Genomic DNA, 23,144 nt, shown 5'->3' with positions numbered 1-23,144 from the left:
CTGGTAATTCTCAAATGCAGAAGAGGAGGTCAGTGACACTCTAAAATTAACAGCTAATAAAAATTTGTCATAGAGTTTGATGCAGAAACAAGGCAAACTTAATTAAAACTATATCCAATATTTAGAAATACATTTGCTGTTCTATAGACATTATCCAAAAGACAAAAGTAATAGGAGTTTAATGGCACAAAAATACTTTTATACATACTGTGCCCTCAGTGGAGAACGTTCCCTCCTGTTTCCTTATCTGGTTAAAACTTTTCCCCCCAACATTACGAGCATTTTCAAGCATATTGGAAATCTGAAAGAAATTTACAGAGATCACCCATATACTCACCATCTAGATTCTACTATTAACATTTCATTATATTTGTTTTATCACATTAATCCATCTATCTATCCCTATGTGCATCCACGAACCCAACTTATTTTTTGGATGCCTTACAAAGTAAATTATATACATTAGTACACTTCCCCTATAGACTTCAGCATGCATATCATTAGCTCCACTTGGATTTTTAATTTTTAAATGTAAAATTTATGTTCAATGAAATATACAAATCTTAAGTAAACTGGTTAAATTTTATTATCTTTTATCACTTCCTTAGGGAACGCTCCCCTGCCTTCACTGATCCCATCAAACAAGCTCTCCACTGTGCCCTGAGCCTTTCCTTTGCAACACTTACCAGAATATTTATTTGTGTGATTATTTGATTAATGGTCATGTTGATGCTGGGAAATAAGCATCACAAGGGTAGGACATATCTGTCTTCACTCGCCACCGTACCCCCAGCACCCTACCCCGTACCTCCATAGAGGTGGTATTCAATACCTACTCCCTGAATGAATGAACGAGTCTTATTCAGTGATGGAAAGGTTCTCATTCATTTATTCAATCTGCAAACATTTGGTGAATGCCTCCTCTATATCGGACACTGTTCTAGAGTTAGCTGAGGGAGCACACAACAAGATGAGGCCAAAGATGCCTCTGGGGCAAGATCTTAAGAGGGCCTTTTTGGCCACAGTAAAGTTTTTTATATTTAATTCTGAGTGAGATCAAAGGTCTTCAGAGGACTTTGAGCAGAGGAGGGATATGCTCTTATTTACAGCCCAAAGTAAACCCTCTGATGTTGTTTTCAGATCTCTAGTCCCTCACCCCCACGCAGGAGAACTCCTGGAGTCTGGGGAACTGAGAGAAGGCAAGACAGGCATCTCATTCCCAGGTTAGAGTCCTGCTGAGCAGCAGAAACTCTGAGACCCACCTCATGGGCACCATCTGGGTGGAGCTCCATGAAAAATATACTGAGAGAATATACCATATCCCTAGATAGTGACTGGTGCCATATCAAGAGCCCTTGATTTACCCAAAAACATACTTTCTGACTGTAAGCATCTGAATATGTCCTAAATGTCCACCAAATGGTTTCTCTAATAACGTTAGATTATTTACATTAATCAGATAACATTTTTATTGTGGTAGTCTTCTGAGGTGAGGCAGAAAGACACAGTGGAAAAAAAATCACTGATTAGAAACCAGGAGATACAAGGTTCTATCTCAGCTTTGCCATAACCAGTTGCATGAACCAGGAAAATTATTTAACCCATGGGCTTCAGTTTCCCAATCAGGAAAATGGAAAAGTAGAATCTAAAAATCTCTAAGAGGCCTTCTGGCTGTAGCTTTAATCACTGTGGCTTTAACTTCTTTTCCACAGTAAGTTGGGTGTCTGATTTTTAAGCTTAAGAGGTTGGAAAGAATGTGAAAAATGGTTTTATAAAGAGAAAGTAAAATAAGGAGAAAATCACATATGGGATTTTAGGAGTTAATACATACCCAAGCATACTTGTGGGGTGGAAAAACCTTCACTGCTTTATAGCAGAAAGCAAAGTTAATGATTACATAAGAAAAACAGGAAGAAAGACATTTTGACCTTCTTAGCTGTTTGCCCCATCAAAAAACTCCAGATATTTACCATTTTGTATTTTTAGAACAGATACTTCTAAAAGCAGGCAAAGAATTGCTTTTCATTTTTTTTTTCACTTTATAACTGCCCTTAAATATATATATATATTTTCCCTTCATCTAAATACTGCTAATCAGGTTCCAGTTCTATTATCATGAATGTTACTCCATACTTCTGCTTCTGTCCAATCATGACTTTGCACATGAAGCCCTTCTGTCTGAATGTTCTCCACACACTGCTTAAATTAGCTCACGGATTCTCCTCCAAGACTTGGCTTGGTCTCTACCTTCTCTAACATGGCAGTTAAAAGTGTGGGCTCTTGAGCTGGTCGGCCTGACCTGAAATCCTGGTTTAGTCACCTGCTAGCTATGTGTCTCTAGGGAAGTTCCCGGTTCCCTCTGCACTGGAACTCAGTATCCCCATTTATAAATAGGAATGATAATAACACCCACAGTGTAGAATTATTGTAAGGACCAAATATACTGGTGCATGTAAAGTATTTAGAGCAGGGAGGGACACTAGTAAGCACTCAGTAAGCACTAGCTATTGTTAAAACGGTAATCCTAGTTATTATTCTGTGAAAGGCTCCCCTAAAGTCTGGGTTAGGTGCCTATCCTCAGTGCTTCTTATGCACACATGTCTCCTGTCCTGTGTCTGATCATTTCCTAACTGTGTGCTTGCTTGTCCCTTTTAGTAGACAGCAAATGCCTTAATGGCAGGACTGTATTTTTCCCTATATTTCTAGTGCTAAGTACCTAGCATCACACACAATAGATTTTAGTTTTATGGGGGGAAAAAAACCTCTCCTCAACACAAAGATCAATAAAGGCACAATTAGAACTCAGAAATGTTGTGGAAAGAAAAATACACTACAGATTATTTTTTAAAGGTAGAATTGAAAAGGCAACTTTTTGAGGTAAAGAGAATGTTTCTAAACAGACTCAAAATTAAAGGAATAACAACAAAAAACAGAACTGGAAGAAAAATGAGGGACTGTAAAGTTGAGTTAAAAGGTGTAGACAAGAGTTAGAGACAGGAAGATGAGAAATAAGATCTTCTTGTGGACCTGCGAAGCTGGAGCAGGAAGCTTGGGATGGGGAGAGCACCCTCTTCCTGTGGACGAACTGGCAGGGGGCTAAGTCACACCAGGCTGTGATGGGGACACCCGACCCAGGGCAGATACTGAGAAATGCTAATCATTTCCCTGAATACTGCAAAGCCCTAGTCCCAAGGCCTCAAGACACACTAATGCAGGCAATCACGGTTGTCTCTTCTGTATTTAACATGGAACAGAGGGTCCTGACGTAGAACACTGATAAGGAATGATAATTGTTCTGGTTGATGTAGGGTCCAGGCTAATTTACTTAAAAGCACCTTCATGAGGTGAATATAATTAATCTTCTCTGTTTTCAAAATAAAGGGTTATTTTCTTTTTAAGAGATGTCCTGGGTTTTCAAAGAGAATGACAAAACAAATTAATCATTCTCTACTACTCCACACACAGCACTTGGATTTTGAAAGAGCATGTGAACAGTTAATCCCCTATATGGATGAGTTTCTAGTGACAGGCAGATCAGATCTAAATAGAAATCAGGCAAGGTATTTTATTTTTATCATTGTGGCTTTGAGACTTAATTCAAAAATAACCGAGATCAACCCTGCCTATACTTTTAAAGTTTGCTTTCATAATTAATCCTTTTTTCAACACTTAGAAACACTCTTTTGGATCTTGTATAAAGCATTCCCCTGGCCGACTGCTGCCAAAGCAGACAGAAGCAGAGACTATCTAGAATATTTTAAAACCATTGAAAAGTTCAACTGAACTATCTTGTAAGGAATCCCAACTGCCAGGCCATACTTAGTTCAAAGTACCAATAATTTGACATTAGAGCAATGCATTTTGGCAGACAGCTTACCTAAACAACTAATGTTAAAGGTGAACTTTAAGTATGTTTGAGATGCTCTGTTAAGCTATGTCTTGAACAGAGGGCAAGAGGGCATAGGTGGAGTATATGTGAGCAAAAGTATGTATTTTTAACTAAAAACAATCCATTTCTAAATTTTCTGCCATTGGCTGAGAAAGATGGACTACCAAAGCCAGTGGGCATAAAACAGCTGACAATAGGATTTGGTGAGCAAATTCCTCTGACATTTGCCACAATCAATTGTTTTCCTGAAACTTAAATTGCTAGAAAATTTTTTTTTCCCCCAAATGAAAGCCATGCATTTATTTAACTGGACAATAATGAAGCTTTGTGGCCTTGTGGTTAGTGTGAAAAGGAGTTGGTCTTGCCAAAACAATTTGAAATTTTGAACTTAGGCTCCCTCCCCCCACACTTCATTTTAATATACTCAACTAAAAGGAACAAGTTCTGTAGCCTCTACTGGACACATTTAAAAAAACAAAAAAAAACAGAAGTGGCCAAAACCATATGACTTTGGACATTTAAAGTATGCTATGAAAACTCTAGAGAACATGCAACACTCTGGAAATTGTGCAGCATTTTACAGCATTTACTATACAGAAACTAGATGAAACATCAATCTTCCCTTTATGCAACAAGAATTACTAAGCACTTACTATGTGCAAATCAAACTATATAACATCACTACATCAGACTTCATTCTGCTAAAGCTGCCCAGATTTAGTTCAAGCATATTCTTTTGGTTCCTGAATGAAAATAAGTTATTAGGGCAATAGAGAGAAATATGTATACTGATTGCACTGTAATGTTTCATTAACTGACTTTTTTCACCATTAAACTGGGAAATTTTAAGTATAGTGACTATACCTTACTGTTCTTTGGATCTATGGGGTTAATACATTAACAGCTACTCAATAAATACTTCTTGAAGGTGGTGCTATAGTTGCTTCTCAGCCATCCGGGAACTATACACATGCAATATTTTTAAAATATGCTAATGTAAAAGATAATTTATATTCAATTTGGGAATGATCTCATATGCTCTCCAGTGAATATGGGTGTGCCAGGAGTTCTGGGATACACTCTAAAAGAAATAATGAAGTTGCAACAATAAATCATATTATGTGAAAAAAGTATTCAACTTTTTCTTTGAGGATTCTTGCTCTCTACATTTTCTTGGGATATACTAGGACAGGATGCCCTTGAGAAGTACCAGTCAGAAGGACCAAATTTGAAGTATTTTATATTGCTTTATACTGCCTTAACCCCCCCCAACCCCCCATCATCAACTTTAGTTGAAGGCCAAAGGTGAGAGGTTTATTCTATATAATTTCTAAGGTGGTGCAGACACATATATATCACAAAGTCATGCAGAACACTACTTTAAATATAAATATGCTCTCTCTCTCTTAAACTTAGAGGGAATCCAGTGATTCAAAGGAACTTTCTAGAGATGGAAACAAGATACCTATTGATAATGAATCTGGGTCTATCAAATTTACTGTAATATCATTTGAAGTCAGTTGCAATTTGCACCCTGTGGGAACCATAGGAGATTCATTTGTAACAAAAACAAACAAACAAACAAAAAAACAAAAAGAAGGGAATACAGAATGGAACTTTGCTCCCAGATCCTGGAGCACAACAATGTACTTCTGCTTAATCTTTAGTGTATCAGAAAAATTAGTCATCACCATTTACTCTGGTCCAATGGGTGAAGTTTAAAAAAAAAATTTTAGTTATATGATAAATAATTTAGAGAATGATAGTAAAGAATAACTTTGTTAGAAATTTTAGTAAGAATTTAGGCATATTATATATTCCCTGGTTTTAAAGGTATGAATGCAAATGACTTCTGATGAACTATCATTCACAATTCTGGAAAATACCCATCTTATAAATATTGATTTCAGATTTCAAATATATTTCTAATGAGTCCTAGTTTACCATTACTTCTGTCTCATTATTCTTGCACTTGCATCTTCAAAACACAATACTTCCAAAAATATGACAACTCTTAACTGTCTAAAATTGATAAAGCTATCTTTTCACTACATAACTGTAAGTTTTTCATTTTTTAGATTTATAAGCATCAATTAGAATGGTCAATCCAACAAAAAATTTTCTGTATCTTCTTCTCCTTCTAATTGCATTTTTATACAACCTGCTTTCAACGTTTGCGCACTTATGAACCATATAACGTAAATTTTGGTGAACAAACATAAGTTGAAAGAGTATTGAATACATTCTTTAAGCAAAATGGGCTGGTCCAGGTTCTTGCTGCAAAATATTGCATGATGAAGTCCTTCTTGTTGAATAACTAACTGGATGAGACTGTCTTATTTCCTTTCTGTCCTTAGAAATATATTGTTCATTCATTGATTCTTCAGTTTGCAAAATTCATCTAGAATATTATCATTTGAAGACTCAATCTGACTTTTTGCTTATACAATTTCACCATCTTCATTAGTTTCTAGAGTGCCACTGTTTGTCTCTTTATATTCATCTTCTGATTCATCTAATAACTGTGAAATGTATTCCTCTGTCAGATTCCTTCTCTTTGTCATTATGGAAGAAAATGAGAAATTCTGAATTCTCAACCTCCGTTCAGTAAAAGTAATAATAATAAGGAAAAACACTACCAAGCTTCTTCTTGAAAGGTAATAGAACACTTGGGAGGTACGTCTCCATGACACTGCTACATGTCTTGGGATAGCTGTTACCCTAGAATAGCTTTTCAAGGATGTTTGTATAGCAAACAGAGACAGTGTCTCCCTCTGGTACAAAGGTTGGGTAAGATTTCTTGTAGCTCTTTTTATAAGACTGGGGGTTGCATAACCTCAGGGTTCCTCAGCTATAACACAAATTCACTTCATGTGCCACAACCACCTGGACCCTTGTCCATTGCCCCTATGGGACTTGAGAAGCAAAGGGAAGACACAAACACGTATGTAGTTCATGGGGCCTGCTGTGCCATGAATAATAAAGTCTTTTGTCTTGTGTCCTCTTCCAGCATCCATCAAGTGTGTCAGGATAACCTGGTGAAGTGCATGTACGGTAAAATCTCTTCATTTCTTGATAAACTTTGGACAACACAGTAAGAAAACTGAAATATTATGTAATAGTAATGACTTAGTTCACTTATTGCAAATCCTTCTGTGTGATTCCATTATTCCTCCACTTTCATACTATTTTAGTTTTGCCTAGCATAGTCGGGAACAATTGATGAATAACAATAAAATAATTCCTAGGATGGTGAAACAGAAAAATGTTTCAAGAAAATAAGTTCACCAAGATCCATTATGTATTTATTACATGGTACAATAGACCCATGTGGTATTTGCGAGACAGAATCAGTTTTTTCTTTTAAAAGGGAGGAAAATTTCTCTTTATTCTTTGGAAGATATTTTAAAAAGAACAACGGTAAAAACGATGACAAAAAAAAAATCAATCCTAATCAAAAGGAATGGAAAGACCAAGACTGGGTCCAACTGGTATAGTGAAGATTAAATCACCCTTTTAAAGCTCTCCACTTCTTATCAACACCTTTCAGAATCCTCTTTATCCATTTAGTGCCAAATTTCTCTTCCCTTGGAGCCTTCCTAAACTGTTCCTGGGGTGGGGTGTGTGGCTAATAGAAAGTCTGACAATTCATGAAGCACGTGTATGGCACTGCCTTGTGAGAAGACTTGCTTCCCCCTCAGTCTTGCACATGGAGCATCCATCTGGTTGTCACATGTTGAATGGAGAAGTGGCTGAAAGGTAATGAGCGTGATACTACCAAGGGGATCAACACAAAGGTAGTACAAGGAGAAAGAAGAAATGAGGAAGGCAGGTAATCAACATAACCTTAGTCACTATGCCAAAAGCAACTTGATTAAATAGCTAATTTTCCCAACAAACTGATGTACAAACAACTTATTTGTTTTGAACTGTTCATACAGTTTCCAAAAGTGTTGTTTTTGTGAACTGCCTGGTCTGTTAAAATTTGTTAAAATCAGAGAATTAGTCATTTGGCAAATTCATGATTGGATAAATTTGCCCTTGAAGTTAGGCCTCGCAAATTTTAATTTTAGTAAGATGCTTGAAAAATTAAGGAAAACAGTGTCTGAGAAAGAATCTCACAACTGTTTTGGTAGATTAGAAAGAAGAAATACTAGAGACAGAATACATGATACTAGCAGTCAAAAGGCATGAAATTAATTCAGTGGAAATGAATAGGACTAAATCCAATAGACATGAAGGCAGAGTAGCACCGGGCCCTAGGGGATGGACCATAAGGCATATTCTTAAAGGGCACGTTGACGATGGCCAAAATCAGTGATTCTCAACCATAACTGCACATTAGAATCACCTGGGGGAGCTTTAAAAAAGACTGGGTCCTACCCCAGGTCAACCAAATCTGGGGGCTGAACTAAAATTATTAGGATTATTAGTAAGATCCGTAAATCTGTATGTCTCAGAGCCAACATTGGAAATGAGCGACTTAAATTTTGGAGGGAAACTTCAGACAACATAGAGTGTCCAGACACATAACCTGTGTGGTGAAACTCAGACCAAAATTCAAATGTCCTGATCAACGAGCCCAAACTTCCTAGTTCATATACTGCTTCTGTGACTGGTGAAGGTAACACACACATAAGGGAGGAGTATTTTTAAAAATTAGGAAAGGACTTTCTCATCCATTATCTCATTTGCTCTTCTCTGCAAAACCGTGAGACAAGCAGGACAAGCACTGAGCTCATTTTATAGATAACAGAAAAATTAGGCTCAGAGAAGTTCAGAGATTTGCTACTGGCAAAAGAGCCGGGGTTCACAACCATATCTTCTAACTCCCAGTCTACCAAATCCTAATCAGTCTCTAAGAAATTTGGAGGTCACCTGCCTTTTGTCTTTCCCTCTCACTCAACTGAGAACAAATACACTCTTCTCCAAGACTAAACAAATGTCTAATGAGGAGCTTTGAGGTATTAGAGCACAAAACAAGTTCTGAGTTAGAAATGATAGAGAAATGCAAATGATGAAGACAGGAAGTTCTCTGAAAAAATGTAAAGGAGTCCTTCAGACTCCAGGTGTTTTGTCAGGGAGTCTATACTTAATGTGTTGTAGACAATCCGGTTAATGTCTGATGACAATGAAACAAACAAGCCAAGGATGTGTTTCACTGGCCTTTGCTGTGGATAGGTAAAGAGGGAGATGATAGTCGTGAAAAACACTGAAAAAGACCCAGAAAACCATTTATGTAACACCGGCTATGCAAAATAATTAGGAACAGAGCCTGGAGAGAATAATGAGGGAAGGGCTATTTTGATGGTTTGGACTTTTACTGTTTGATGTTCAAATATAATATAATTGGGGGCAATGATAGGTTGAAATCATTCACTAATGTTAAATAATTAACATAAGACCACTTTGGATATTTATATTAATAGTGCTAATAGTGACAATTTATGCTCTCTCCAGCCTTTCATCTGAGATCAAAGTTTATTAAAAGCCCTAAACAAACTTTATAAACACTTGTGTAAGTAGAATTAGAGCTGGTATGCAGATGCATAAAGTAAAACAGATCAACTGAAGCATTTAGTATCACTGAACAAGCTCAAGACAGAACTAGTAATACAACCTAGAGGCATGCCAACTCTTTTCTTCAAAATTCAAAAAGCAGAAAACTAAGTTCAAAGTTGCTTTATAAAACTTTATTGATCAATACGTGGAGGGCATATTCCGACAACCCTACATATGGTCCATGAATGTCAATGTCCTATTCATAAGTCCACTTCTGGTCCTGCTCAAGGTAAATACAGGACCTGGCTGTTGATTTCCTTCCTCTTTACTTTGCACATTCACCAGACCCTTGTAAAGTGTTCCTTAACTCATGTCTTCATTGCTCTTACCAGTCACAAGAGGAGCATGTGGAATGGAAAGAACACTGTGTCACTAATCAGGCCACTTGAATTCTAGCCCTAGTTTTGCCACACGTGGCAATTCATAAACTTCTTTGGCCACTTCTCATCTGTAGGGTGAAGGGTTTTGAAAAGGATCTCTAAGACTCCTTCCAGCTGTCATGTTATCTAAAATGTGAGACTCATGGCAGCAGGGACCTAACCTGCTATACACTGAGGGATGTAACCATGGTAGAGATTCAACAAGCACCTGTTATATAATATTATATGATTAAATCAGGTACACTGTTTGATAGTAACTATTGGTAAGTCAGAAATTTTGAAGACCAGAATTTTTAATTCCTCCTAGACTAGACCAGAGCCTTTTAGGGAGGGGACATTTCATGTATCACCTGGCCTAGCCCAATCATTAAAAAAATAAGAAAACTTAAATTTAGAGAGGTTAAACAACTTGTCCAGGATCATGTGCCTGGCCATGGAAAGAGATATGACCAGAACCTACTTTTCTGACTCTGAATCAGATACTATTTTTACTATATCACCATCATTTAAACTAGGCATGTAATAATTTTCAGCTGAAACTTGTAACTGGTTAAAACTAGATGCACAAAGTGAAAATCCCCCAAAACAGCTTTCTATTTAAAGGCTACTTCAAAAATGTAACACACACTATTCCCACCAACCATATACTAAGTGTATAATACCAATATTTTGTTTTATAGTTGTTAGGATATTAAAAAAAGACTTAATACACTATTACTCTGAGATTTCACCCATATATGCTCTTTTATAGAAAACAGAAAGCATTTCTTCTATGTATTATATTTTTCAGAAACATCCTTCCATTGTGTTTTGTAATACACACTCATATTATCTTCAGAGTATAAAGCAAGAGCTTCTTACAGAGAGAATGCCCTGTTATTGATAGTATTTAGAGCAGGGCTATGAAACCCATTGTCTAGCATCGCAGTTAGACGGGCGGTGTGACTACTTATCAGCATCAAATATGAAGCTGTCAGTCTGACCTCCAAACACTGAGCAATTCGATAATATTAAATTCATCTGCCAGTGAATCCGTATTCATTATGTAATTTCTCAATGACACTTTCCCTATGTCACTGTGTTTATGAGAAATTTGACAGGGCTGTAAGAAACCACTTTTGCAGGCTGAAGGAAGTCTTATATTTTTAAATTGGTCATCACCTTTTGCCACAAGGTTGCAACTCTAAACACACAGCCTATTTGTTTGAGTAGCATTTTCTTCACTTGACCTTAAATACAGTCATGTTTTAGAAATTTAACCCTTTGAAGATGACCCCATTATTGGGAAACATACATACTTTAATACTGACGAATGCAGAAAACAGGCTCTGTATTTTGGGACAAGGTGGCGAAAGGAGAATGTCTAGATTGTTTCAACCAAGATCCCTCATGAGAGATTCATGAGGATATTTCCGTTTGCCCTCAATGCGAATATACAGAAGGTAGACTAACATTAGAGCAGTGGGAAACTTGGCAGAACGGGGTAGGACAGGGTTTGTGCAAAAACTTTTTCCGGTTTCAGTTTGAATGGGTTCCCAGGAAGTGTCAAGTTCGAACAAATCCAAAATTTTACAATGTAGCTCAGCCAAAACTGCTGAGATTCACCTGATTCTGGGTCAAAACTGTACAGAGCACACTGCGTTTTATTTGGTGTAAAGCCAATTCGACTGAACCTTTCAGGCAACTTCAATGAGAGGCTCATAGCCTTGGCAAAACCAAAAATGAACCTAGCTTGATCTTTGGTTTTGAAACAGCAAGTCTGGCTTTATAAAGAGATAAAGGCAAGTTTTACTTAGCTTTAAGATTCTTACAAATACTCAGAAGAAGCACTGCAAATAATTAACAGTTATTTGGCCAGATTTACATTCCCAAGTCAGTTATTTCCTGAGCTTAACCAGGACACTTCAGTAAGTACATTAACTCTATTGGCACCATATACCCCTAAGTGCCGTAAAACAGAATCTGGTGTTCTGACAAAGAATAATGGTCCTTCCTCAACAACTTACATGCCTGCAGAGTGGATTGCACGTGTAGTAGGATGAAGCACAACTACTGCAGGCTCCAGGGTGGGAAAGAAAGAATTAAAAATAAAAACTCCAACAGCAATTGTCTACTGTAATGGCAGACACATGAAGGAAGAGTATATAGTGTTGCCTGGTGATTTCCACAGACACACACCGGCATTCTCTTGTAGTCTTGGACACCAAGGTCTTGAAGATCTACTGATGCGCAGAGTTCAAATCTGTTATCACTAATATTAGCTGAATGAATCCTTTAGAGATATGCCAAAAGCTCCACCAGTTTTTTTTTAAATAAAAGCCATATTTTAAAGAGTTTTCTAGTGTTTTATAATTTTTCTCAATATATGTAAATTTATGTATACATTTCTCCATATTGCTACAGGTTAGGATTTATTCTATAAATTATACTATGTCTTTAAGTACACATTGAAAACAAGGGAGATTAGATTGTCTTAGGTCACTTGGGTTTGAGAAGCTGATTAAACACTGACGAATTACAGCTAAATGATTACACATTTGCTCCAAGTCAATGATTTTCAAATTTTGAGTAGATACTCCCCTAAAATAATTTTTTAAATTATATATCTCCCTTACCTCCCACCCCCCACACACATTTTTAAGTTTTCTAAATGTTTTCATCATAAATTTAGGTAGTTGCAAAGGATGAAATTTCTGGAATATCATAAATACTGACATTTTCAAATGAAACTCTTATATTACTCATATAAACTTTCCCAGCAAACTTTAAATACTTCAGTAATTTGTTACCACCATTTACCCACTGATAAAATAACTAAATAAGATCCTCCTTAAAAGACAGAAATTTTATATTGTTCCTTTGCCCTTTGAATTTATTTCCCATCTATTTTCCCCAACAGACTTTTATCCTAATATAAAAAATATTTATGCTTGGAAGTCTTTTTATTGGTTATCCTACCATACTTCATCTTCTCTGTAAGAAAAATGTATATATACAAGAGGGAAAAAATGTTTTTTTTTTATTTATTCATGAGAGACAGAGAGAGAGACAGAGGCAGAGGGAGAAGCAGGCTCCCTGCGGAGCAGGGAGCCCAATGTGGGACTCGATCCCAGGACCCTGGGATCATGACCTGAGCCGAAGGCAGACGCTTAACCGACTGAGCCATCCAGGCATCCCGGAAAAACTGATTTTTAAAATGCCCTGTGACCATAATGCTCCAAGGGTTATATATTTTTATAGATGGAATTACCATTTCAATATTGGGTCTATTAAAATTTTTGAGAAAAACTATTAAATGTAAACCCCAAAACTTCCAAAAGTATATCCCTTAATGGGATGGATACTGCTTTCTCTTCTCCTATACTTAATTAACTCATGTATCATTGGGTAAGTATTAACTTCTGTTTGAATAAGACAAGGTTCCATTTCATTTCTATTTTTTTGTTGTTGTTTCTATAGATTTAATCACTGAGAAATCTTGTTCACATAAAAAAGTACATGAGAATGAAAGTAGTTTGGTTATAACAATGTCACTCAATTTCTTGAATGCCGTCCTAATTTTATGGCAAAGACTACACAGTGATCTGTCATCAAAAATTAATTTTAATGATCTATCAGCTCGATTAGGTCCTCTTTCAATTTTGTTGAAAGCAAAGAATTAGAAACCACTTGACTTGCCAAAGGACTGTAATGTAGTTATTAAAGTCACTCACTTTCTGTTTTGGAAGGTATATGAAAGAGGCTTTATTTACCAAGACTTGTCAAATAACTACAACTGTTCTTCTTTCACTTAGAGGCATTTCAATGAGTTCTACATATGCAAAAAGTATTGAGAAAAGTAAAAAATCTTATTAATGTTAATACCATTCTATACATTTAATTTAAATTATATATCTCCCTTACCTCCCACCGCCCACACACATATTTAAGTTTTCTAAATGTTTTCATTTAAACATTTAGGATTTATTCTATAAGTTATACTAACTTATAGTATAAATTTTTAATACTTTTATTTTATATTAGCATTAAATATATTTTCATTAAAACCTTAGATCTGCAGATTGGCAAAGCTAGTCTTTATTGTAAAACCAATTAGCTCAATCAGGCTTACTTTCTGGCAGGAAAAAAAAAGTCTGACTTCATGTGCCCTGTGACAATGGCCTTTTGAATTATAATCCTAAGACAGATAAATGAATAAGGCACGGAGCCAAGCCGAAGTTTGTCACCTGGATGAAGTAAGACACTTTCAATGATTTCTTTCTAAGACTCAGTTTTGTTTTCTGGATCTATATGTTCTCAGATTATAGTAGGGTGGTAAAAGAGGTGAGATCATCAAATAAAATTGTCATTCCTCCCCCTCATCATCAATCAACAATATATGTTGATTTCAGAACACCCCCTTCCCAATACCTCATCTATCTAATAAAACTCTTTGTCTTATCAAAAATATATGTATGACTAACAGGGACAAGGAGACTTGATTAAAGAGGATATGAAAGCATCAAAATCATAAAGTGCCCCTTGTCTGGCACCTTGAAGTGCCTGGGGGAATCTGCCATCATGCGACCCAGGATGGGTGAAAGGTAGGCCTTTCTCTCATCAAGTGGGAGGTTGAATAGGAAAAGTAAGATGGCCTCCTCACGCAGAGTCATGTCAAGGACTCTGCGCTTGAAGTGCTGTAGAAGCTGAGGATACAAAGATCGGTTCTCTTAAAGCTATTTGTGTCTGAAGACCCCTTGGAAAATCTCTGCATGCTCCTAGTGGTGTACTACTCCAGTTTGAAGACTAACTCACCAGCTATCTTGAACATTACCCTCAGGGACAGCATTAATCATTTCATCATAAAATTAGGAAAAAGAAAAAAAGTTCTGCTAACATGTTTCCATTCCCTCTGTTTTTTGGCAAAACATGTCACAGGCACAAAAGAGTACATAAAATATACACATGGAGTTTGAAGAAAATGACAATTCTTTGTGGTTTTAATTAGCATTTCCCTGTTTACTAATGAACCTGAATATGCTCACATATTTCTTTTTCAATTGAAATGCTTGCTCATGTCTTTTACCCTCTTTCTTTTTCTTTTTTTTTTTTTAAATCTGGGTTGTTTATCTTTTTCTAATTACTTTGTTGGCAATAAGATCTGGATACAAAATAATTTCGATACAAATCGCTACTCAGCTATATATTTTGCCACAAATATATCCCAAGTGGGCTTTTCTTTTCACTCTTTTTATGTTGTCTTTTGACTTACAGAAGTTCTTAATTTTAATGTGGTCACATCAGTTACATCTTTTTGGATCTATGTTTTCAGCGTCTTTTTTCCCCTCAGAAATCCTTCAAAATCCCAAGATCATGAAGATATTAAACGGCACTTTGTTTTCAAGGTTTATGGTTTGCCATGCCCATTTAGGCTTTCATCCGTTTCTGCATCTGAGATAGGAGTTCAATTTCATTTTTTTTTTAATACTACCTATTGAAAAGTCCCTCCTTACTTCCCCACCGATAGGTGATGCCAGTTATATCAGAGACATCAAGTTTCCATGCACACGTATTTCTGTTTCTGGGTAATCTATTTGATTACATTGGCCTATTTTTATATTCCTCTGCCAAGACTACATACACCAACTTTTTTTTTTAAGAGTTTATTTATTTATTTGACAGAGAGATAGAGAGCACAAGCAGGGGAGCAGGAGAGGGATAAGCAGGCTCCCCACTGAGCAGGGAGCCCGATGCAGGGCTTGATCCCAGGACCCTGAGATCATGACCTGAGCTGAAGGCAGATGCTTAACCAACTGAGCCACCCAGGCACCCCAAGACTACACTATCTTAATTTTCACAGCTTTAATAAGGTTTGATACATAGTAGGAAAACTACCCCCAACTTGCTCATCTTCAGAAGTGTCCTGACTATTTCTGAGTGTCTTCTCTATGAAGAACTTGTATTTTTACTGCTGTTGTTAGATTCCCCACCCCCCCCCACGTATTTTGTATTTTTTGCTACTTTTGTACTGGTATACTTTTAATTACATTTTCTCTGTACTTGTTGCTGGAATTAGAAGGAAAATGGACTTTTGTAAACTGGTTTTTATAGAATAAACTTATTAAACTCTTTTTCTTAATTTAACTATGAATTCCTAGAGCTTTCTATATAGACAGTAACACTATTCAGAAAATAATGCTAGCTTCACTGCTCTGGCCAGGTCTGCATGCACAGCATCTAACAGAAGCTGAGGAATGGCGCATCCTTTCCTTGTTCCTGGTCTCAAAGGAGGACTTTCAAAATGCTAAGGTAATGTTTGTCATTGGGTTTTTTCATATGACTTAGATTAAGTCAATTCCCTTCTCAGTTTGCTAAAAGGTTTTTGATGATGATAATGATATCATGGGAATAAATGCTTCTTATTCAACCACTGAGATGACCTTACTAAATTTATTTCTCTGTAATCTGTCACATGGTAAGTTACATTGATTGATTTTCTAATATTAAACCAACTCTGAATTCCTGGAATAAACTCAGCTTGTTCATGATGAATTATCCTTTTAATACATTCCTGGATTTATTTTGCTAATATTTTTTGTATAATATTTTTGCATCCATGTTAATGCATGAAAAGTCCCTTAATTTCCCTTATTTATATTTTCTACATCTGGTTTTGTTTCAAAGGTTATGCCAACTCATAATGAGTTTGGCATGTTCCCTCCTCTTCTAGTTTCTGGAAGAGTTTTTATAAAATTAAAATCATCTGTTCCCATAACATATGGTAGAACTTATCTCTAAAATTTATTTGGGCTTGGTGGCCCTTTCTGGAGAAAATTGTAATTGATTAAAAATTGTTGATGAAACTTTTTATTATTTTAAAAAATTTACTTATACTACTATGTTATTTCTTCTTAGTTCTGGAAAATTATATTTTTCCAGGAATTTAGTTATTTCTCCTAATTTGCAAATGTATAATTGCAAAATTATTCACAATACCCTTGTATGTGGTTAAATTCTCAAATAGCTATAGTTCTATCCACTTTTTCACTCTTGTTTTATTCATTTGTATCTTCTTTTTTTTCTTCATCAGTCATGCTGGATATTGGTCGTTTTATTCTTTTTAAACAACCAGCTTTACTTTATTGGTCCTGCATGCTGCATGTTTGTTTTCTATTCATTATAATCTTTTCTCTATTTTTTTCTTTTGTTTTTAGGTTTTTGTGCCATGCTTTTAATTTCTTATGTTGCATGATAAGTTCATTATTTTTTACCTTCTTTTCTAATATAAGCATGTAAGCCATTAAGTTTCTCATAAATACTACTTTTGCTGTATCATTCACATTTTATAACATAAATAATCTTTTCTCTATTTTTTTTCTTTTGTTTTTAGGTTTTTGTGCCATGCTTTTAATTTCTTATGTTGCATGATAAGTTCATTATTTTTTACCTTCTTTTCTAATATAAGCATGTAAGCCATTAAGTTTCTCATAAATACTACTTTTGCTGTATCATTCACATTTTATAACACAGTGTTGCTATTATTCAGTTCTGTATATTTCATAATTTCTACTATAATTTATTTTCTGAACTTGAGTTGTTTAGAAGTTTACTTTGAAACTTCCAAAAGTCTATGGCTTATCTGGTTCTCTTTTTGAATCCCAGAGTTATAATCATGTCACTGAATTCTGGCCCATGGAAATGGAGAGAAATAATATGTGCAAATCCTAGTTTCTACCAAAGGGAAGTTAAGTGCTCTCCTTCCTTTCTTTTGTCTTGTTACAAGGCAAATATAAGGGCTGGAGGCGGTACAGGCACCTCGGATCAGGAATGGGAAGCAGTATTTTGAGGACAGTGGAGGAAAGAGACAGAAGCAGCCTAGGTTTCTGACACCGTGTCTGCCACAGACACCACACATTTGGATTATTACACAAGAGAGCAATTAATTTCTATCTTGCTTAACCCACTATTGCTTTTGGATTTCTCCGATAACTGAAGTCAGGCCTAACTTTACTATGAAGGTCTGTGAATATCATATTAGTAGAAAGGAAACTAAATATAGATTTGAGAGTTGACATGAAAAACTGAATTTATTTCTCCAAGCTGAACTGTCTTACATTCCTTTTAAACTTCCTCAAATGACTCTTACTGTACTGTCTCTATCGCCTCTTCACCCTTGACCTCCCACTTACTAAGTTCACTAATTCCCGTCTCTAAACAAGGGCATCCATTTACCCCTGCCTTTTTGGCACCAAGTGCCCAATCCCTAATTTTCCAACCACATTTCTAAAGTTGGATTATGTCCAACATGCACTTTCTCTATTCCTACGTGCAGTCTTTCACCGCTGCACTCTACCCTGCACAGAACTACGACATTTGCATTCCTACACACCGCATTTACCAGCCACAAGCCCTGATTAGAAACCATTAATGGGGGCGCCTGGGTGGCTCAGTAGGTTAAGCATCTGCCTTTGGCTCAGGTCATGATCCCAGGCTCCTGGGATCGAGTCCCGCATCGGGCTCCCTGCTCAGTGGAGAGCCTGCTTCTCCCTCTCCCTCTGCCTGCTGCTCTGCCTTCTTGTGCTCTCTCTCTGTCAAATAAATAAATAAAATCTTTAAAAAAAAAAAAAGAAAGAAAGAAAAAAAGAAACTATTAATGGCTCCCCATTGGCTCTATGGCCTTGCTACCACTTTAACTCAGAGTTGTAGGTAATAGATAGCAATGCAAATGATTCTTGTTCATAGATATGCAAATAAATGTTGTCTGGGGAGGTTCAATTAATTCCCTTCCTTCACTTCGGAAGAAGCCAGTTTTGCATCTATTTTAAATTCACTTCAGCACTCTAGTGCCTACCTATGTGGTTCTTTGCTCCTTTAAGTCAGCTGTAACATTTTACTCATTCTCTCATTAATTAATGAGTTAAATAAACTCAGGTGTTATGACTTCATTTTATATTTGTGTAAGAGTCATGATTTCATAATTTTACTTTTTTGGAAAAATATTCTTTTAACAAACCTTTTTGTTCCTTACTATCTTCAGAGTTTGATTACAGCCCCAACATGGGATGCCTTCTCTGGCTCTTTCTGCCTGACACTACTGATTCTTTGCATTTCAGAGATGAATCTAATTTCCTCCATCATGTCCTCAAACTACAAAATCCATGGTTTTCCTAGAACCTAGACCATGATGACGTCTTATTTTACAATTTTTTTTCTTTGTAAGAGCTCCTACAAAACACGTTGTTTTTCATTCATGTGGCACAGTGTATTTTTATCTTACATCATTAATTTATTTACATATAACGTCTCTCCTCAAAGTACAGGTTCCTTGAGAGAACTGATCACAGTTTTTCCTTTTCTCCTCTTCAGTGTCAACACAGTGCCAATAAATATCCACTGCTATGTCTCATCCATGGCCCATCAACTGGGGCTATCAATCTAGATTTTTTTCAGATAATTACTTAGCTTTATTTGGGGAATCAACCTGCCATATTTTGGCAGAAAGCTGGTTCCTTCCTAAAAAATTCACATTAAACTTTAATGAAAATCATAAGAGCTTTCATGAAACATCAAGTAAAGTACAATACTAATTAGAAAGGCTAGGGAAAAGAAATAAATTGATGTGGTTCTGGGGAATTTTTTTCCCTCAACTATTGAACTGGTTCTGTGTATACCTATATTCATAAGAACAGTCTTACGTGAGGGTCATATATGCACAGTTGGACCTTCATTCTTTCCTTCTACAAATGTTTACTGATTGTCCAATATATATCAGGAGTTTTTGACAGGCTCTGGGATGCATTTGCAAGTAAAATGTAATTTCTAATCCAAGAAGCTTACCTGCTAGTGAAGAAGGAGAGGGAAAAGTTGAGGAAGAGGGGGAGAAATAGACACACAATTGTGACCTAAGCATTTGGATCACTGGTGACAAGCCGTATCAAGGTGCTCATTATGATGAAAAGACCATCTTATTTTCATGTATTGTAACTATTGAAACTTTCACATCTCCTAACGAAACAATGAAATTTCAAACTTTTGCAGATTTGTATCACCATAACATATACCCTACATTCAACACTTTTTATGTTAATACCAACCCAACCAAATGTAGACCACCAACATTTTCTAGTTTAAGTGCTGAGTTAGTGAGAGAATAATAAATGATCTCGAGATTACTTTCAGCATATTTGATTTTATGAACTATAAAACACTTTACCAGTTGAATAGTCTACCAAGTGTATTAATCTGCTGTTTATAATGTCATATGAAGTCAAAGAACTTCATAATATTTGAGCATTAACATTATTACTAAGCATTTTCATTTTTATGGTTTTACTTATGATAATTATTTCAAATTAAAACCATCTTGAGAAAACTGCCACTGCAAAAAATCTCATCCATTTAATCAATTTTATTTTTCTCATGATGACTTTTTATTTTTACCTTTATTCCTAAAGGAACCCTTAGAATAAGGCAGTTAAGATCATACTCCATAGTACTTTTAGTAAAGAGATTATATAAATACAAAAGACTAAGAAATGCTAATAAAAGTTATAGGCTTTTGGTTGTTGTTGTATAATTTTCAGTTTTGCATGGCATACTGGCATAATTAAAATGATTAAATAAGAAATAATAAGCAATCACATAATGATAACCTAACATTTGTCTGGCCCTAAATATTTTCACATGTATTCTGTCTCTTAATTCTCACAACAACCTGACAAAGTAAGTTTAATTATTATCATTTTTACAGGTGAAGGAATCAAGAAACAAGTGATTTGCTGAATGTTGTATAAGTGGCATTTTGTATGCTGAACCCAAGTCCACAGACTCAAAATTTCTGTTTTTGTTCATACTTTTAAAAAGAGCATTTAATTCACAAGCCAAATCCTGTTGGCAAGACACTTCCTAAGGGTAAGTAAAATATACGTGGAAGAACACTAAACATTTTATTCACCTACAATGTCATCATACTGAAACTGAGAAGGTCAGTGTAATTTCCAAATGGCCCAGTTAAATCTAAGGAATAGATTATTTACCCACGAGGGTCTGGACACTGTCAATCAAAATCACTTGCTTACACAGGACTAAATGTGCTCCATTAGCATCTTTCCATTTCTCACACTCACAAAATAAATATTTTATTCTTTATTGGCCACATTGTTTAAAGATTTATTTTTTTCCTGTTCATTAAAAACATATAAAGAAAAAATAAAAATCACCACTAGTCCCAAGCCACTTTTAATATTTTGTGTGCTTGCTTTCTGAAAGTCTTTTTTAACACAAAATATTCAATATTTGCAACATACTCTCCATATGCCTGTATATTCTACTCCCCCCTCCCCTATATAACAGCATGGCAATATTTACTTTTGAAAAATATGACTTTTTATGGCTGAATAATCTTTCGTTGTAAGGTGGTACCATAATTTATTTTACCATTCTTCCAATTCACATGGGTTTTTATTACAAAAAGGTTTATTTATAAAAGGAATATAATGTATTATAAAACTTGAAAAAATAGAGAAAGGAATGAAATCACAGTCCTAACTCTCATCTAACAAGTCACTTTTATGAGTTTTTCTCAGTCTCTTCTATTCTTTATTCATATGTCTATCATTACACGTTATCACTGAAGTACACATGATTTTATTTCTTTTTTCAGTTTGTTTTCTATTATAAGCCTTTTCCGTAACCACAGTGGTATGCTGGGTGGAAAAGTCCACACTTTATCCAACCATTCAGTACTATATTGTCAAACAATAAGTTGTCTCCCCTTTCTTCCTAAAATCATTTAAAATAAATCATTTCACAATAAATATTGCAAGCATGTAGTCTTTACGTTCACGTACCTTATTCCCTAATGCTAGATTCCTGCAAGTAAGATTATTGAGAAAAAGGCTGACCAGCTTTTAACATTATTTGAGTACTGGTGAAAACCATGTACAAAAGGTATTGAGGTTGAATTTCTGAACTTCATATAAACAGCACCCCAATCTCAGCTTCTGATCAACCAGTCCTTTTAGCGATTGGGAAATACAGACACAAATATATAGGATATTGATTACATTTAAACTAATTACATTTTTCATAGATTAGTACATCTTGGTATCATCAGTCTTGAGAGAGCAGTGACCACTTAAATAGGCACATTTTTGTTTTTTCTTTTTTCACTTTAAAAATCTGTATCCACATACCTTTCAGGTATAGTTTAGCTTATTCTCCCCTTTGAATCCTAGATGTAGTTCTAGAAATGCCTTCTCGAACTGCTTCTTTTGGGGAGTGCTCTGAAATCCACCTCAGGACACAGCAGTAATTCTGACAGAAGGAGAAAGAAAATGCCCCAACTTACCGTTTCTAATGCATTTAGACGGTCCTGCAAATAAAGCATAATGCAGAATTATAAAAACAAAGCTATTAAAATCATTTCAAGTTCACTTAATTTTCAGATTTTCTACTTATCCTCTATTAGTAATAATGTTTTGAAAATCTCAAAAAATGAAAACTCCTACTCAGGATGATTTCTACAATAGAAGGAGTCATGAAAGAATCACTGTACTCCTCATCTCAGCTAGTGTTCGGACCGCAAGGTTTAATTTAACAGTAAATATCATAAACTCATATACAGTGACTAAATGGGATAAACCTTACGACTTTTGCATTGGTAAAATTATTTATCTACTTAAGGATTTATAAGTATTACATACATTTGAATATATGAGCAACTAGATGATAGTAGTGATACAAAAAAGGACGTTGGTACACATACCTGCACTCAGGTACACAGTATAAAGTGTGACTTGGAAAGTAAAGTTCATACATAACTTCATCAATTCAAATTAAGAAGTAATTTGTTAACTGAAACAAGGCAGGAAAAATAAATAAGAAAGATGTCACATGCAGGCAATCTTGAACCCAGATGGGCCTTCTCCATCTATAGTATCTTCGAAAGTTCTACAGACAATATTGCTACAAAGTTAAATGATTAGGTCAATGGTTGCATTCGCAAAGCGACAGCTGTATTCTCAACTCTTTTCAGAGCTGACAGCTATGTACAGGAAGCCTTTACCAATTAAAAGAGGCTGAATATGAGAGAAGAGAGTCTGAAGATTTAAGAAAAGAGCCATCAAAAAACCCGAAATCTTGACATTTGCAACAATGTGGATGGAACCAGAGGGTATTATGCTGAGCGAAATAAGTCAATCAGAGAAAGACATGTATCATATGTTCTCGCTGATATGAGGAATTCTTAATCTCAGGAAACAAACAGTTGCTGGAGTGGTGGGGGGTGGGAAGGATTGGGTGACTGGGTGATAGACATTGGGGAGGGTATGTGC

General features: G+C 35.7%; 1 protein-coding gene and 1 long non-coding RNA gene across 14 annotated transcripts in view; one reads left to right on the top strand and one right to left on the bottom strand.

Moving 5' to 3' along the window:
- LOC115940964 (uncharacterized) overlaps positions 1 to 23,137 on the top strand; it is a 78,737-nt gene extending 55,600 nt beyond the window's left edge. The window contains exons 8-12 of the long non-coding RNA XR_004075687.2: positions 6,436 to 6,546; positions 6,900 to 6,943; positions 16,031 to 16,119; positions 20,561 to 20,721; positions 22,847 to 23,137. This is a non-coding gene — a long non-coding RNA (uncharacterized LOC115940964). The remainder of the gene's footprint in view (positions 1 to 6,435; positions 6,547 to 6,899; positions 6,944 to 16,030; positions 16,120 to 20,560; positions 20,722 to 22,846) is intronic.
- CEP128 (centrosomal protein 128) overlaps positions 1 to 23,144 on the bottom strand; it is a 381,239-nt gene that overhangs the window by 31,139 nt on the left and 326,956 nt on the right. For 8 of the 13 annotated variants that reach the window (XM_081830112.1, XM_081830117.1, XM_081830119.1 and 5 more), the window contains 2 exons: positions 22,160 to 22,183; positions 209 to 301 (listed from right to left, as the gene is read on the bottom strand). The exons of 1 other annotated variant lie outside the window; for it this stretch is intronic. In XM_081830112.1, coding sequence (XP_081686238.1) covers positions 209 to 301; positions 22,160 to 22,183 — 117 coding nt within the window. Of the gene's footprint in view, positions 1 to 208; positions 302 to 22,004; positions 22,126 to 22,159; positions 22,184 to 23,144 lie in introns of those variants that run through there. 4 more of the 13 variants (XM_081830114.1, XM_081830115.1, XM_081830121.1 and 1 more) reach the window with 3 other exon arrangements.

This window comes from Leptonychotes weddellii, chromosome 9 (assembly GCF_054177405.1).
Source record: "Leptonychotes weddellii isolate Sample4059 chromosome 9, ASM5417740v2, whole genome shotgun sequence".
Lineage (NCBI taxonomy): Eukaryota > Metazoa > Chordata > Mammalia > Carnivora > Phocidae > Leptonychotes > Leptonychotes weddellii.
This window is presented reverse-complemented; position numbering and strand designations above follow the sequence as displayed.